This window comes from Eschrichtius robustus, chromosome 1 (genome assembly GCF_028021215.1).
Source record: "Eschrichtius robustus isolate mEscRob2 chromosome 1, mEscRob2.pri, whole genome shotgun sequence".
Lineage (NCBI taxonomy): Eukaryota > Metazoa > Chordata > Mammalia > Artiodactyla > Eschrichtiidae > Eschrichtius > Eschrichtius robustus.
In genome coordinates this window covers 14133633-14151882 of record NC_090824.1, presented here as the reverse complement: position 1 = coordinate 14151882, position 18250 = coordinate 14133633, and the positions used below count along the sequence as shown (strand labels likewise).

Below are 18250 nucleotides of genomic sequence, written 5' to 3'. Positions count from 1 at the left end.
ATTAAAACAGTGAGAAATCTCAACCTGATCAATTTTAAACCCGTCTCACAACATTTTTCCTGTGATGTAACTCACTGTACTTTATGTAGTTGGAGTTTTAAATTATTCCATCTCTTTACCCATCCTGTTTGCAGCTCACCTTCTACACAAGATATGCCTTTGCTTAGCAGTTGCCTAAAATCCCCTTGTTTTGCATTTGTTTCCAAAGACAGAAGAGGTTAAACTGCAATAGGATAGCACTTATCAGACTAATAGTGGGCAGAAAATAAAATAACACGGGAATCCTGAAAACCAGAGATAAAATCAATGGAAATACAAAGTGTTTTTCAAATGTCCTGAAAAGTTTAGAAGAGGTGGTGGCAGGCCTAGTGGCATATGCTTCAGGCAAGCCACTAGAGGGTATAACGAGCCCTGTCTTCCAGACCTCGTGGGAAGAGCCTCCGTAAGCTCCCAGCTCTAGTCTGAGGGACATGGTGATGGCCCCATCCTGACTTATTGAAATACCTTTATACCTTGTCTGTTTTTTTTTTTTTTTAAAGGAATTCCTTTATTTTTATTTATTTATTTATTTATGGCTGTGTTGGGTCTTCGTTTCTGTGCGAGGCCTTTCTCTAGTGGCGGCAAGTGGGGGCCGCTCTTCATCGCGATGCGCGGGCCTCTCACTATCGTGGCCTCTCTTGTGGAGCACAGGCTCCAGACGCGCAGGCTCAGTAGTTGTGGCTCACGGGCCCAGCTGCTCCGCGGCATATGGGATCTTCCCAGACCAGCGCTCGAACCTGTGTCCCCTGCACTGGCAGGCAGACTCTCAACCACTGCACCACCAGGGAAGCCCTATATCTTGTCTTTAAAATGAATTTTTGAATTTCTTTTAGCAACATAGCGTCATTTGACTAAGCTGGGTCACGTTAAGTCAAAGAATAAGTGGATGCTGACAGTTTTCCCATTTTGCACACCTGGTGGTCCAGGTTCAGACTTCCTGGGTTCTGTCCCAGCTCTCTGCCCGCTAGCTGTGTCATTCTGGGCCCATCACTTAACCACTTAAAGCCTCATTTCTTCATCTTTAAAATGAATTACTAATACTGTATCTCATAGGGTTATTGGGCAAAGAATTTGGTGCATTTGCCAAAAAGAAGCACCCATTAAATATTATCTATTGCAATTATTATCATCCTTGCTTTTGTGCTTAGACTTGCCCAAAAGCACACAACAAATCGCAGAACTAAACTCAGAAGCCAAGTTTTTTGACCATTGCTTTTTCTGAGCTAAATATCAATTTACAGAGTGACAGTCTTCATTCTAATTTTGTAATTTAAAGACGTGAAATACTGGGATTAACATATACACACTACTATATATAAAATAGATAACCAACAAGGAACTACTCTGTGGCACAGGGAACTATACTCAGTATTTTGTAGTAACCTATAAGGGAAAAGAATCTGAAAAAGAATAGAGATATATATGTATCAATATAACTGAATCACTTTGCTGTACACCTGAAACTAACACAACATTGCGTTAATTTTTTTTAAAAGAAAGACATGAAATGCACTTTCCTGCTCACTCTTCTGTGGGCAGACCACGCAAACGCGTGCCAGTCTGTGAGCAGCCCGAACACTGAGTTTACAAGGGTAGTGAACTTGGCCACCTGTCCGTGAGCATCCCCAAGACAGGAGCTATGTCATCCTCACCTGTGTATTCCAGTTGCCCATTGCTTCCCCCAGCAGACAGGCCCATCTGTAGAGAGTGGGCAGGGGGGCTCTTTGATTTTAATAGCACTTGCTTCCATTTGTAGAGTGCTTACCCCGTGCAGCTCCTTTTCCTAAGCATTCTATGTGTACTTTTCTCATTTATTCCTAACAACTCCCTGAATCTCCTAACAGTACCCTCATTTCAAAGAGTAGAAAGATGAGGCATAGAGATTCAAGTATTTTCCGAAGTCATACATAGTTGTGAAGATAGGATTTGTGTCCATACACAGAATTCCTAGCTGGTAAGCTATTCTTGACATCTCTATTTATTTTAACTTTTTCATCTTGAGGCCTAACCAAGGTCTTGCTATACTGGATGTGAGATAAAATGTTTTACTTCCCCACCTACCCCACCCCCCCATTTGTTTGTAAAGGTATCATTTTAAAACATGAAAAATGGATTTAATATATTTATTTTCAGCATCTTCTATGTTATAAATGTGAGAAAACTTTTAACATCATAATGTCTCAATACTGCCACCACTTTCAATGTTTCTTTTAAATATGCTTTGAAAACTTTTTGTGTGTATTTCTGTATAAGCCAAATATCTAATTTTAAAACGTTGCGTAGAGTCTCATTTGTTTTTACTAGTTTTCTGGCATCTAAAGCAATTAGGCTTCTCACTTCTAATTACTGTAATTAAAAATGCAATATGTATTGAATCATTTTGGGTAACAAAAAAGAAGTTGTTTTTTAAAAAATGAACCTCACTGGATGCTATTCTAAAAGCTGTTTTGAATCTACAAACAATAAATGCTGGAGAGGGTGTAGAGAAAAGGGAACCCTCATACACTGTTGGTGGGAATGTAAATTGATATAGCCACTATGGAGAACAGTATGGAGGTTCCTTAAAAAACTAAAAACAGAACTACCATATGACCCAGCAATCCCACTGCTGGGCATATACCCTGAGAAAACCATAATTCAAAAAGAGTCATGTACCACAGTGTTCATTGCGGCTCTATTTACAATAGCCAGGACATGGAAGCAACCAAAGTCCATCGACAGATGAGTGGATAAGGAAGATGTGGCACATATATACAATGGAATATTACTCAGCCATAAAAAGAAACGAAACTGAGTTATTTGTAGTGAGGTGGATGGACCTAGAGTCTGTCATACAGAGTGAAGTAAGTCAGATAGAGAAAAACAAATACCATATGCTAACACATATATATGGAATCTAAAAAAAAAAAAAAAAAAAAGGTCATGAAGAACCTAGGGGCAAGATGGGAATAAAGACGCAGACCTACTAGAGAATGGACTTGAGGAGGACACAGGGAGGGGGAAGGGTAAGCTGGGACAAAGTGAGAGGGTGGCACGGACATACATACACTACCAAATGTAAAATAGATAGCTAGTGGGAAGCAGTCACATAGCACAGGGAGATCAGCTCGGTGCTTGTGACCAGCTAGAAGGATGGGATAGGGAGGGTGGGAGGGAGGGAGACGCAAGAGGGAAGAGATATGGGGATATATGTATATGTATAACTGATTCACTTTGTTATAAAGCAGAAACTAACACACCATTGTGAGGCAATTATACTCCAATAAAAATGTTTAAAAAAAATTAAAAAATAAAAGCTGTTTTGGCGATCAAGGGCTTGTCCACTAGAGGGCAGTAAAAACTTTAAAAGCAAAAAAAAGTTGACCTGAATCTTTTCTAATTTAATTTTCAATAGATAGGGGTATTATTGAGTTTTTAAAAAACAAGTAACTTGACCTCTTTTTTATCCTAGGCAAAGTTGGATATTGCATTTGGAACACACCACACGTAAGCAATTTTTATGAAATGGGGGAGGGAGGATATGAGTTTAATATGTCAAAGGATGCTCTTCAGAAATCGCCCTTAGAGGGACTCACATGTGATGATTTTGCTGGGGGAAAAGCTGTCAGTTAGGAAGCAGAGGAAAAGGAGTTGTTTCTGAACAGCCTTAAGACCAAGTACCAGGACTCTGGCTCTGGACATTAAAGTCTGAATCTGTGATGCAGTTTCTGCTTTCTCTTGAGGGCGTTCATTATAGCCGACTGAGGGGGATAGATTGTGGTCCGCGGTTACGCATGATTGTACGTGCGGTAGTCACATGCCTATGGATTCCACTACTTTAAAGAAGGTCTTGTGAATTTTATAAGATTCTGAGTTGCATCAAATAGAATATTGTTGGGTCAACTCTGTGCTGTGATTGAAAGAAAAACTTTCACAAGAAGTTGTCATCTTGAGAGGCTGGTACGTGTCCCTGCTTCAAGACATCTCAGAAAATTCTCTGAGGATAATTTCTGAGACATTGCCAACGACAGACAGGAGAAACTTTTCTCTTACTTCCTACTTGATACATATCAGCTTGACTCCTGTTTTATTTGAGTCTTACTGTTTTATGGAGCCCTTTTACGTAATTGTTCTCTAGCTGAGAAAAGAATAAGACATGGTTGCCTCGATTTCAGTATTTTTGTAAATCGTATGTCCCTAGAAATATGTCACACTCAAAAGAGTGTGACAAAGCCTTATCTTTCTTCTAGACCAGCAGTGGAAACAGGTAGCCTGCTGCTTCAGGCATGTCCCTTTGGGTATCTGTCCCTAAGGCAACAAGGAATCTCATGGGAGGAAGTGTTTGCCCCGAGTCTTGAAGTGACCACTGTTTTCCTGATATTACGCCAAAAACGAGGGCATATGTTCATCATTCTCTTTGTAAGCTTAAAGCTATATTTTGCCAGTCTGTCTCCAGAAAGGAACCAGAGCAGCAAGCACTGAGCCACTTTGTGAAAGGATACCTATCAAGCATACATTATCTGGTTTTAGGTGCTGTTGTGTAAATGTTGCTGCATTTACCAACCACCCCTAATTGGTAACTTTGGTGTAATGGAGGGTTGTTGAGAGTGACCTCAAGCACCTACCTAGCTGGAGTATCAGGCACAGAGCTCACAGAATGCTAATTTCAGCAAAGGATACAAAATAGCACTGAATAGGCTGAGTCAGCATCTTGGGCTCCTGTAGCTGCACCACCGTGGGAGACGCTGATGGGCGGCAGTAGTCAGCCGTCCTGGGTAGAGATTCTGCCAGTAAAGTGTCGCACCAGATGGGTCCTTGTCCCCCACCCTTAGCTGGAACCCTAGCCTAAATACCTTACTGATTTCAGAATACATTCCGCAAGCCCTGTTTTGGATCCTGGGCATGATTTGCTAGACCTGCAGTGCGGGATTCCTGTGCAGGGCACACGTTCTGTGCCCGCAGCCAGCGTTTCTTGGGCGTATTCACACTGCACTTAATATGCTAGCGAGTCATAGGAGAGCCTGGGTCCGGGGAGGGACTGAGTGCTGGGCTGGCCCAGATCTGACACAGTAGCATTTGAGGGGGGCGGGGCTATCCTTTTTTTTTTTTTTTTTAATGCTATTCAAAAAATTACTTGGTCCTTTGTCTTCATTTTATAGACTAGAGCCCCCAGGTAGGTAGGCAGTTTTCCTCCAGCCAGTGTTGGAGACAGGACTAGAACTGTTTATTTTTGCTTAAGTTCTTAATTTACTTTTGTTGTTTCCTCACTGCTAAAATTAAGTCTGTTTCCTTTGGCGCGCGCGCGCGCGCACGCACACACACACACACACACACACACACACACACACACACACACGCTTTGCAAGTCTATTCTTCCTTCGCCTCCAACACATGCATTTTGCAGGTTAAACCACACACACACACACACACACACACACACACACACACACACACACACACACACGCTTTGCAAGTCTATTCTTCCTTCGCCTCCAACACATGCATTTTGCAGGTTAAACCACACACACACACACACACACACACACACACACACACACACACACACACACACACACACACACACGCTTTGCAAGTCTATTCTTCCTTCGCCTCCAACACATGCATTTTGCAGGTTAAACCCAGCAGAGTTCCTCATTCAGAGTTGAAAGTGCCTAGGGAAGTAATGATAGACCCTTTCCCCACTCTGTAGTGTGTGTGTGGTTTACTTTTTGTTAAAATGCCAGTATTTTGTAGGAGATTGAACTCATGCCTCGAAATTACTTTCCCTTGTTCATTTTAAAATGTTCTAAGAGTTATTCATTAAATATCTATTACATTCTTGAAGCACAGCTCGGGGGGATGTAAAGTGTTTGGAGACATAGTGGTTTTTGTCCTTCCAGCTTTTAGTCTTCGGGTGAGAGAGGCAAGACAAACACATGAGCTAGGAAAGAAGGAAAGCCTTCCAGCTCCTGGTGACAGGTGTGAACGTGTCCCCCGCCCTCCCCCGACAGAGTGGAGCTGCCACAGTAACTCTGAAGGAGTCTCCGGGGTCACACTTGCGTCAGCTGGTGGTGACTACTTGCGGAGCATCTGGAAGTGACCAGATGCAGCTCCATCCTCCAGGAGCTCGTGGTCCTCGTGGTCCTCTTAGAGACGGTGAACGAGCTGCATCCCTGCTTCCAGGATGCTGTGAGTCCCGGGGCTTATCTCATAGTGCTTTAGCATGCTGAAGCTCTATTGGTGGCCCCCAGAGCGGGAAGCAAAGGCACCTCCCACGGCCCTGAGAATCCACAGCGGGAGGGAAGCGTCAGATGTGGCCGTGCAGCCAGGAGCAGACTGCAGGATGGGCCTCTCTCCTCTTCGGGCTGTAGCAGGGCCTCCCCTCCATGTGACCCACTCCTGCCCCAGTAGCATGAAGTAGCTGCGACCCTGTCCAGCCCAGGGGAAGCCGTGCACAGTGAGAGGAGGATCCAACATGTGTGACCCAGATAAGCGCTGCTTCTGGTTCACGTGGGGAGCTGGATAGTCCCCATGACCTGTCCTAGCCACGGATTCTGCAGTTGTAAAATGGGAATGATAGCGCCTTCTCTGGATCGGGTGGGATTCAGTGTGCTAGCATTCTGTGCGGCTTCTAAAGCAATGCCTGGTACGTAAATGCTCCACAGACATTAGCTCGCCTTCCCCCTGTGCAGGAACAGCTTCAAATAGGGGAAATGTCCCTTCTGCCACCCCCATAGCTTAATAGATAATATGCAGGTCAGTATTCTTCAGGGAAGACCTCATTTCTTTATATGTTTTATCCATTTTTAGCTCTCATCTTATTGGGACATGCCATTTTGGCTATGAAAAGATTAATATGACTCCCCTTAGATTAGTTCTCAATGCTGTTTGATAGGATTCACTGACATTAGTGCATGATTTTCCTGTTAATTGCTGCCTTAACTAATGGAAATATTTGTAAAAGTTAAATCATGAATTCATAACTGGCTTATTCTTAATTACAGTCAACTACTAATTTGGCAACTGTGTATGTAAATTTGCTCAGATTTCAGGGAGCACATCTCATACATGGAAAGAAGATTGACTCAACAGCTGTCATTTCTCCAGCTTTGCATTAATTTACCATTTGCCAGCTTGGGTTAAATTCTCATTCTGGCAAGAGCTAAATCTCATTCTGTGTTTGTATAGTCTTTTCTGTATTTTTTAATGCTAATAACCCCATTCTATCGAGATAGTATTTGGGATGTTGTTTATTTGAGAGAACCAGTGGTTCATTTTTTTCCCACGTGTAAACTGACTTCCATCAGTAAACGTTAAGTAGCATTTTGGCCTCCATAGAAATAAGGCAGAGTTACTGCCTTGAATGAATCTCTAGTTGGGGGAGAGAGAATTTAGGTTCCTGAAATAATTAGAAAACCATCGGGAGGCCAAGAATCATCCGAAAGTAGATGGCAAAGTAAAGCAAGGCATGGAAGCAGTAGAGGGAATGTACACCTGGAGTGTTTTACATTTAACAAAACACGTACTGCATTTCATTCTCACATCAGCCCTATGAAGTGAACACGGAGTTGATCCTTCATGCCACAAGTGAGAAGCCGAGGCTCAGGGGACATGGAACGACTCAGAGATATTAAATGACTTACGTAGGGTCCTATGGCTTCTAACTGATGAACACTGGTACTTAGGTCTTCCAGCTTCAGATGGAAAGCTCTTATCTGTCCTGTTCCCTCCCTCTCACTGGAATTAAACTAAGAGAAATAATCTGATGACTGGGGAGGCCCCATGGGAAAGAAGGGAATCTCTAGGGCTGATTTGAGTAAAGGGAGAAGAAAAGGGAAGACTTACCTCAAGCCCAGGTACACGCTGGTGACAAGTCTGGCGTCTGTAGAGTATGAAGAAGGATCAGTCTCTTGAAAATGAAGCATCTTTCAAACTTAAACTGCAACCCACAGTAGGAAATGCGTTTGTCATTTCAGTCTGCTGCACGTGTCTGTACTGATAAGTGCTGAAACAAGAGTGTCACGAACCAGCACTTAAATATATGCAGTATACTCTTGAGTTTCTAATTTATTCTGTTGCAGTTTTTTTTTTTTAATGCTAGGCAGCCACAGCGTAGCAAGAGGTTGTGACCATACTCTGAAAACACTGGACAGGAAGATTCCTGTTGTCCCTGATAGTAATGGGTGATGCTGAACAGATAATAAGGAGCCAGGCTACAGTGGGGAGGGGTTTAAAGTGCCGGGACTGGCCACGTGGACGGGATGGAGCAAAAAGTTCATATACCAGCAAATACTCAGCATTTTGGAAGGTGCTTTTCCACTTGTCACTTAAGCAGACTCTGATAACGATGATGTATAGGAGAAAAGAAGACTAAATGTTCAAAGTTGGGATACTGTAATCAGAGTTTAACGAACTCCTTTAGCTATTGCATTTGCATTAGAAAGGTATTATGAGAGTGCTGTTAATGCTTTTTGATCCTTTTTCTGTTTTTAAAGGAAAATGATGCTACTGCTGTACGAAGAAGGCCTCCGGGTTGTCATACACACCTCCAACCTCATTCACGCTGACTGGCACCAGAAGACACAAGGGTTTGTAGGGTTCCGGCCATTTCTTGGTAGTCACTGTGTGTGCTGAGAAAGGTCAAAAGCGAGAACATTCGATTTATTCTTTTTCTCCTGTTTTTTAATTGTGAAAAAACCCAGAATTACGGCATAGAAAAGAGACACATGCAAAAAAAAGTGATAGTATTCTTTTACTACCTCCCCCCAGTTCCTCTCTTGAGGTAGCCGGTGTTAACCGTTCAGCACTTAATCATCCATAACTGCCTTTATTATACCTGTAAACATACATATTTATACACCGTAGTTTTTTTCTAGTTTTTACAAAATGGCATCATACATACACTCTACAGCCAAGTAGATCCAAGGATCTGAGGCAGGAAAGAGGATGAAAAATGAAAGGTCTGAACCTATTATTTTTCCATTAAGACCCTCCTGATAACTTTCTTGGTCCTCACTTATTCCTGCACCCACTTTTGCTTGCCACTTCCCAGCAGGTGTCAAAAGAAAACTTGGGGGTTGATTATACACTAAAAATGTCCCCTCACCCCCGGTCAGTTTAGTTTCCCATAAAACAAATCTAAACGGCTGTCTTTTTGGAGCCTGTAACATGGTTGTGAATCTCCAAAAGAATTGAACATGAAGGTTTTTCATGGCTTTTTTTTTTTTTTTTTTTTAAATTACTAACCCTTTGTCCTTGGTGCCTATATGCCAGATCTAGGTTTTGATCTCTTACGAGAAGTTTAGGTTTATTTTTAGGGATTTTAGGGACTTGTTCAAATCGTTTCACCCTTTGTTCTCCTTCCCGATAAGGCTTCATTATGACCAGCCTTAATTTTGCTTTCTTTCACTTAAGCTATTCTGCACGTCTCTGCCTTCCTGTGTTAGAAGGAACTCAGCCTTTCAAGGTTCGAGTATCTTCCCCTGCATCCTCCTCCTCGTTCCCTTGCTCATACCATTGCCCAGCCTGGGCTAGAACCCTAATCCGGGGCTCTGACTGAGCCCAAGTTAGACCTTCAGTTGAGCTGAGACAGAGAGCCTCCCAGCCCCCATCCTCTGGGCCTGCTGGACCTGAGTGGGCCGTGCAGCACCAGAGCTGCCTCTTCCCTCACACAGCCTTTCCCTGAGCCAGGTGTGTGTCGTCCTCTCTTCACTCCCCTTCCCCACCATAGCAGGTGGCTTGATCCCCTGTCCCCACTGCCTAATGGTTTTCCTATAAACATGTTCTAGTTTCCAAGTGTCCCACTTAAGGTACGCTTCTCAGAATGCAGCGTTGTTGCGATGGGTTCAGGGTCTCGGGGATGGACTGTTCTAAGAGACTCAGCCGCAGTGCTCTTGGTCCACCGAGCTTCCGGTTAACAAGGTCTTTGCTGCCCCACGAGCTTCTAAGCTGCTAGCTTGGATTCTGGGACTCGTGACTCATATGTAGCCCCATCTAAAAAGGAAGTGAGATTAACATAGCTTGTTCTTGGGGGAACAATAATTAACGTAGCTAAAGGGATTTATCGAGTTGGCTCTCCTGTGGCTCAAAGAATCCCACCCACAGCCTCTAGTCCTCTGGAGCTTGAGCTTATAGGCAGCCAGGCCTGTTTCCTTAGGCGTCTCTGGGTTGGCTACTATGGGGAAGGGATTAAGGGTAAATGGCTCGGGTGTTCATTTTTCTCCTTTATTTAAAAAAAACTTTCAATTTAAATGTTTTAAAAAATGTATTGACTAGGTAACTTCACGTGGTTCAAAACTCAAAGTACCAAGGGTATGAAATCTACCTCCAACTTCCCTCTGCTGGCCACCCCAGAATAGGAGGTGCTGTTATCTCACGGTTAGTCTAGATTCTACTCTGTCTGATACTTTCATGTCGTGGGTTGTAACTTTCTTAAAATATTGGCTTGGCCAAAAAGTTCGTTCGGGTTTTTCCGTAAGACCTTTTGGAAAAACCCAAACGGACTTTTTGGCCAACCCAATATTTAAAAGTAGTTTTTTTGTGTAATCCTATTTCCTAGTCAGCCTGTCATGGCTGTGCTGATTCTTTCCTTCTCCACATGTGTTCCAGCCATCCTTTTCACCTGCTTCTTGGTCTGCCTGTTAATTTCTCAATTTTAAAATTATTTGGCCCCGGATGATTTCTCTTCTTATTTTTTTTTTTTAAGAAATTCACGTTCTTTTATTTATTTATTTATTTATTTTTATGACTGCGTTGAGTCTTTGTTTCTGTGCGAGGGCTTTCTCTAGTTGCGGCAAGTGGGGACCACTCTTCATCGCGGTGCGCAGGCCTCTCACCATCGCGGCCTGTCTTGTTGCGGAGCACAAGCTCCAGAAGCGCAGGCTCAGTAATTGTGGCTCACGGGCCCAGTTGCTCCGTGGCATGTGGGATCTTCCCAGACCAGGGCTCGAACCCGTGTCCCCTGCATTGGCAGGCAGATTCTCAACCACTGCGCCACCAGGGAAGCCCTCTCTTCTTATTTTATGAAATGTTAAAAACGCCTCACATCTTGGTATCCTGGTTTAGAAAGTCGTCGTCTGTCATGTTCCTCATCCAGAACTACTCTCGTGAGTGGACCTCTAATCCAGGAGGAGCCCCACTCACCCTGTGGGCTCCGAGTTGCTACTGGGAGGAGAGACCTTAGCCAGCCAGCCCGACATGGTCGTGTTACACGCACAAGGTCAGAGGGAGGCCCAGAGGGGTCACCGAGCTTGCCCAGAATGACACAGCCAGGTAGAAGCAGATCCAGGTCCAGAGCCTGGACTCCCATCCTGGTCGCAAGTATAACCCCTCATGCGAGGGGTCACCTCGAGGTGGGAAGGGAAGGTGTGACTTGCCACCCTGCTAGAAACATGTACAGAGTTCACAAGACGCACAGCCGGGATCCTCGTGGTTCTGGATCCTTCCTGCCCTGACGGCCTGCCTCTTACTAGTCTCCTTGGAGGGCTGCTGGGTGAAAGAGGAATTGGGCAGTTTCTCTTTTGGCTTGTTGGGTAGAAGTGTGGTGGAAATAACCCAAGAAGGGGGAAAAGGCAGACACAGCTCGTACTTGCTGAGGCTGCTTTAAGTTAGACCCTGTTCATTACCTCGTGGGCGCCTTGGTGAGGCAGGACTGTTAATCTGATTTTGCTGTTGAAGAAACAGCACAAGAAGTTTGAAGCCATACTTCTTTGTAATCTACGAGGGACCAGTTCACAGAAGGACTGGGTTTAGCTGTGGTTGTTTGCCATTTGTGGGTATGATATAGAAGTTTTGGCAAAGTACACTGACAAAAAATTGATGAAAGATGTCTTTAAAGTTTTTTTACTGAATTATTTTAAAGTCTGAGGTTAGTGTTAATGTAACATGACTAAATGTGGTCTATATTCATTCCAGACACCAGATGTGGGATTATATATATCCCATATGTTATGTATGAAAGTGAGTTTGTTTATTGAAAACATATTTGCACATACATTTTTTCTTAGATAACTTTTATTTTCCACTTGGTTAAAGAGCTACATTGACGTAGGCATGGGCAGAACCTTGCTGGGGTTACTGCTGGTGGTGTGGAGTTGCTATAGCAATTAGGAGTAGAGCACTTAACTGTTGTCATCAAGTCTTTAAAAATGATGTAGAGGTGCGAGGGGGAATAAGGAAGGTGCGTGAATGAAGGAGGGAGCATGGAGAGACTGAGTTGGGAGAGGCGGGCAGAGGCCAGGTCTTACTGGGTCTTAAATTCACAGTGAGGTTTTCAAAAATAATTCTGAATATGATGGGAACCATTGGAGTGGTGCCGTCAGATTTGTTTCATGTTTTATAAGGGTGACCTTACCTACCATGTGGAGAGAGGTAGTGAGAATTCACCTCTTCCTTAGGGTGAGTGCCTAATCAATACAGAGGTACCAATGTGGTCAGCTGTGCTTCTGACTGTTAAAGGTTATATTTTTTTTTCCATTCCAGAATATGGTTGAGCCCCTTGTACCCACGAATAGTCCATGGGACCCACAGATCTGGAGAATCAACCACACACTTTAAAGCTGACCTCATCAGCTACTTGATGGCTTATAATGCCGCTCCCCTCAAGGAGTGGATAGATACCATCCAGGAGCACGACCTCTCAGAAACAAAGTACGTGGCCTCTTAGCAACTTGGGGTGCTTACCTTGAACGCCATGTGAGGTCTGGAACACAGGGGCCCGGCAGGAGATGGCTGTCCTTCGGGACGTGATGAGAGCAGGGCCTGTCACTGTCTGCACCTCCTGGTCCTCAGGCACTGAAGTGGAGGCCGGGAGATCTTGCCCCTCACCTGAGTGCCACCACCCCACCCCTCCCATCCCAGCCGGAGAGCTTTCTGTTAAAATTGCTGAGCTCTTTGCCTGGTACCTTATACCCCATGGGTGTCCCACCATTACTTGATGTGCTCAGAAATGATTTTAAGTGTCAGTTACTCCTCTGAAGAGGCATCTCAAGAAAGTGGGTTGGCTCTTAGAATATTTCTTGCTTAATGTTAGTTTTCATGCATATTTTGTGATTTGGGGAGTCCACAAATCACTATGTTCTGTAACTTGTGCTTTATATCTTTTTAGTGTTTACCTTATTGGCTCAACCCCGGGACGCTTTCAAGGAAATCAAAAAGATAACTGGGGACATTTTAGGCTTAGGAAGGTAACAGAATTTTTACTATTTTACCATTTTTTAAAAATTTAATGTATGTTCTGTCCTTTTTCATTTACAATTGGTATATTTTGAAGGCAGCTTCATAGTATCTCTAGCACAATTCTGGGCAAATAGTAGGCACTTGATAATTGATTGTCTAATTATAGTTTCCAGTAATTACTTGTATTTTAACATTTTGCCTCATTTATAGGTGTAGAGTTAACGATTCTACATGGCAAAAGTACGTGGAGGATTTTTAGTTTTTTTATTTCTTGTAATAAAGATAGTTAGAGATTTTTTATTCATGTAAGTATTATAGCTTTTGATCAGCACATCAAGGATTTTTAACACAAATTCAACACAGAACAGAAAATAGTGTTGAGTGAAGACTACAGCTGAGCTATGATGTGTTTTGTTTGCTAAACCATTGCCCTGAGAACTGTAATTATGACAATGACATTTGCTGCTGGTATGAAAATAAGCCAAGAAAGGTCTTTAACAAAACTAAACAACCAGCAAGTTAAAGCTTAAAGTTTTCTCCACCTCTCTCTAGGAGTCAGTTTATCGACCTTAGTAAATTCCTTAAAGGGGCTTTCTTAAAAGCCCCTCTTTTTCCATAAATTATTTATGTTGTGTGAGAATTCCACCCGGCCAATGACAACTTTTCACTTTAATTTCCTTTTGTAAGTGAGACCACAGCTGAAAGCGGGCAAGGTCTCGAAGCCACCATCTTTCTGTCTTGACCTGGGGAGGAGAGGGTCCCACCTACTGGCTAAGTGCACAGCTTTGTGGGCGGATACCCACACCGGGGGCCAGATCCTGACCTGGTTACAAGCCATGTGACCTTGACTTGCTCCTTAACCCCTCTTGACATCCATAAAATGGGCATAACAACAGTCCTTCCCTCACAGAATTGCGTAAGGATTAAATGAGGAAATGAATGCAAGGCACGTGCTGAGTGTTGGGTAAGCACTGGTGTGTATTAGCCTGTGGGCCGGTGGTTCAGAACGGCCCGGTGATGGCCCATATCGTGCAGCATCCCAGTCTTACTGGAAGCAGAGTAGCATCTTAGAGTTTGCGGCCACTTTCCACTGTCAGGAACCCGTGTTGCATCATAGCTGCGTTCCAAGGAAGATGGGTGATCAGACGTCTGTTCCACTGAGGTGTAAAGAGAAGCCCAGGGCCTTGGCTAGGGCCATGTACCTGATCAAGGACTGAGCCCAGAATAGCCCAAAATAGGAGCCGAGTCCTGTTGTTGGCTCAGTCCTGTTTCCTATGCCATGCTGCACCCAGGGTGGAAGTTGAGAACTATTTGGGCTCTTTGGGGAAGTGCGTTTATAAATCGTAATGCCTACTCTGTGGTAAGGAAAATAGTACGTATAAAGTAAACAATACATCCATCAGAATATGAGCTCCACTGGGGCAGGAACTGAGGCTTTTTGTTGTTGTTGCCATCTCCAGCCTCTAGGAAGACCCTCGGTACGTCTTTAAATGGATAAAATTTCCCAGTATTTTCTGAATTGTTTCTGCAGCTTTGCGTAAATATCAGACAAAGCAGGAAATGCAGGTCAGTCTTCTGCAGTGCTTATGGTAGTATGTATCTATATGTAAATATATTCCCTTTTATTTACAGAGCCTCACAGCTGCCTAGATCCCAAGAGTTAAACCTCTTTCAAATGATAACGAGTCAAAATATACAATAGCTTGACCTCCTAGTATTGTTTAGGTATGTTAAACCATTGCAACTTCAAGGCAGAAATCTAATTTCGTATGGCAGGTTTGGTGCTTTATCTGACATCGCTACTAGAATGGGTCTTCTTTTTATTTTTTTTAATCTCTTTTTGCTTTTAGTACAAATCAAAGAATTTTGGAAGAAGAATACTTGTGTCCACTTACTCCATTAAAATAAAGTATCTTCAGTATTTAAAAATATTTCCCAAAGAAGGAAAAAAAAACTACCCATGGGTATGAACTTGGTCGCTAATATTTTCAGCCTTTCCTTGTGAACGAGGCATTCCAAGGGCGGAAAACCGTGTTCTGAGTTGTCACAGCATTTCTGTTCACGTGTTTGGAGTGACGGTAGCATTCGTTTTTATTCTCTCACAGCTTCTGAAAGAGCGTGCCTCATCCATACCTAAAGCAGAGTCCTGGCCTATAGTAGGTCAGTTCTCAAGCGTTGGCTCCATGGGGGCCGATGAATCAAAATGGTTGTGTTCTGAGTTTAAAGAGAGCTTGGTGACACCGGGCAAGGAAAGCAGGACCCCAGGAAGTACTGTTCCTCTTCATCTGGTGAGTGCTTCTCCTCCTTGAGGTCACCGTTCTTATCCTCTGGTCCAGGAGAAGAATCAAGTAAGTCCTCTTTGTCATAGAGAGATGTTTCATTCCGTGGTTTGGGGATGGGAACAGCAGTACATTAGCATAGTCATTTGTAATCAAGTGGCCCTAATATCATTCGGTGCTGGGAGCTTGCTGGTTTGTTCAGAGCTCCATCTCAGCCGCAGACTAGACGGCGAATTCTCCATTCCTTCCTTCAGGTCGTCAAGCCAAGGGAAAAAATACTTGATAAATCATTGCCAGCAGAATTAAAAGCATTATTAATTTAGAGACCTTTGAATTAATAATTTTGCATTCAATTCTGTGTTAATTTGTCATTTCAGGGGGAAAAAAAATACTCAAATGGAAATGTAATTTTCTTTCATTGACTATAAATGCTTTCTGTAGTTTAATTACTAGAAGTTTAATTTTTTTCAGGAAGATGGGAACTTGTTTAAAATTTAAAGTACATTTTCTAAGTCTTTTAGGTATTTCTAATTGAGATTTTCATTTTCTTAAAAACGAATCTTCATTCCTTTTAACAAATAGTTCTTCAACGTGGTACATTCCAAGTGTTTTGTTTTTTTTTTTTTAGATATATCCTTCAGTGGAAAACGTGCGAACCAGCTTAGAAGGATATCCAGGTAATTGTTGGGGAAACTGTCCCGATTGTATTTTTTGTGTGTGTATATTTCATAAATGCCCTGGTAAACTTTTTCTTTTTTAATTTTACTGGGATATAGTTGATTTACAATGTTGTGTTAGTTTCAGGTGTACAGCAAAGTGATTCAGTTATACATGGCCCTGGTAAACTTTTTTAAACAAGTAATAAAAATGCCTTCCTCCTTGAGACCAGAAAAGTGTTGGTTAGAAATTTAGAGATTATTCTCTCTTAACTAGATAAGGATCATGAAAGTAGGTAATATTGAGCAGTGCTGTGTTCCAAAGATGATCCCATGCAGTTGGGCAGCTTGTGTGTTGTTTAATCCTCACAATAATGCTCTGAGTGATTGATATTTTTACCAGTAAGATTGTTCTCACTTCTGCCACCAGCAGATTGGTTGTCCAGACAAGATGTCCGGATAAAACCAGCTTCCCCTACAGCTGTGTGTCATACCTTTCTCCGACCTCTCTCTCCCCGCATCCCCCCTGCCCGAAGTACTGTGTGGTTCTTCCAGATTTGAATCCCAGATACAGATGATATTGAAGGTCCGGAACTTACGCTGAATACTGAGATGAAACCTTTGGTATAACCCAGTTGATATATCTCGTCTTGCAAGAGCTTCATCTGTAAATCCTAGGACTGTTTTGTAGACATCTTTCCGTCTTTTCCTCTATTTCCCTTATGTCAGTGCTGGGCACTAAACTTATTTAGAATTCAGCAGCCTCCCAGATAGTGCATTAAGGAGGTATTATCCAGAAACCCAAACAGGGTAATGCCTTGGAAAAAGGGGAAGTCTGATTGGCATTTGCTTATGGCTGGAAGCAGAGTGCTCTGAATTAGACCAGCTTAGTCCATTCATTGCTTATCAAACTACATGTGACCCTGCCAGGAAAATCTCAGTAGGGTTTGGAGTGTATTAGCCCATTTGTTCCTTTTTAACGGCAAGCTAAAATTATTTCACTGAGACTCAGGGACATGGTGATTTTCTGGTTTGTTTGGCTGCTTTTTTTTTTTTTTTTTTTTCCCCTCCTTTCTGTACTTCTAATAGGCTAGATCCATTCAAAGCATGTTTTTTAGTAGGGAAGAACTTGATATTTTCAATAAAGCTATTGTGTAACTGGTCCTTGAAACCTCAGCTATGTTCTTAGTTAATTTGCAGTGGGAGATACAACATGCCTTATTCGATATGTCAGAAATTTAAAGCCCTCTTTGGATATAGATTATTATGGAGAAGTTCTAACGTGTTTGGTAAGTCACTGATGAATCTATAGTGAACTTTTTTCCTTTCAAAGAGGAACAAAAATTGGCTACTAATTGTGTTTCCACTTGGAACTGCATCTTTGTTCTCTTTGTAGAACTATGGCTTTTAGAATTCCTTTTTAAAAATGTAACTGTTTACTGAACATTTTAATTTAGTGATCCTTTTATTTCATTTGTAAGAATCTGTGTAGCTAGGACAAAGTCTGTTTGGAAATATCAGTGTAAAAGGTGAAGGAGGCAGGAGAACCAAGTTTTTATCCTAGTGTGCCCTCCCCCAAGTGTCCTGGTCTTGGGCAAAAAACAGGTGCACCAGACCTCATCTTGCAAAATGTGGCTAAGGGTGTCTCACCTGCATGAGGACAGCAGGATGGGCAGAGATTCATTCTCTGGTCTTTCCTAACATTTCAGATCTGTGCTATTATAGATGTTAAATTTCCACCACCACTACCACCCCAGTGATTAAATACCTTTTTCTATTCAGATAGTAAACATTTACTGTTTGACATGCATACCTAAGAAAGGAAACCCCACTGAGAGAGCAAACCCAATGCAGGTTTGTTTAGCCATTTTCTTTCAAAGAACTATTCCATAAGATGAAATAAGTAGTGGTTTTCTTTTACCTTCCAACTGTTTGCTGTAGATTTTCTTCTTAACGAAGGATCCTCAAATTATAGTCAGTAATTTTCATTTGTTTATTTTATTTTTCTTATTTTAAAAGCTGGGGGCTCTCTTCCCTATAGCATCCAGACGGCGGAGAAACAGAATTGGCTCCATTCCTATTTTCAGTAAGTAATAGGTTTAGAATGCTGCCTTTGCTTCT

General features: G+C 42.6%; 1 protein-coding gene across 13 annotated transcripts in view; it reads left to right on the top strand.

Moving 5' to 3' along the window:
* The window catches only part of TDP1 (tyrosyl-DNA phosphodiesterase 1), a 75258-nt gene that overhangs the window by 14517 nt on the left and 42491 nt on the right, over positions 1-18250 (top strand). For 8 of the 13 annotated variants that reach the window (XM_068541647.1, XM_068541665.1, XM_068541656.1 and 5 more), the window contains 7 exons: positions 3491-3525; positions 8514-8606; positions 12499-12666; positions 13124-13202; positions 15300-15482; positions 16102-16150; positions 18149-18215. In XM_068541647.1, the coding sequence (XP_068397748.1) occupies positions 3491-3525; positions 8514-8606; positions 12499-12666; positions 13124-13202; positions 15300-15482; positions 16102-16150; positions 18149-18215 (674 nt within the window). The remainder of the gene's footprint in view (positions 1-3490; positions 3526-8513; positions 8607-12498; positions 12667-13123; positions 13203-15299; positions 15483-16101; positions 16151-18148; positions 18216-18250) is intronic. The other 5 variants (XR_011073665.1, XM_068541753.1, XM_068541744.1 and 2 more) reach the window with 1 other exon arrangement.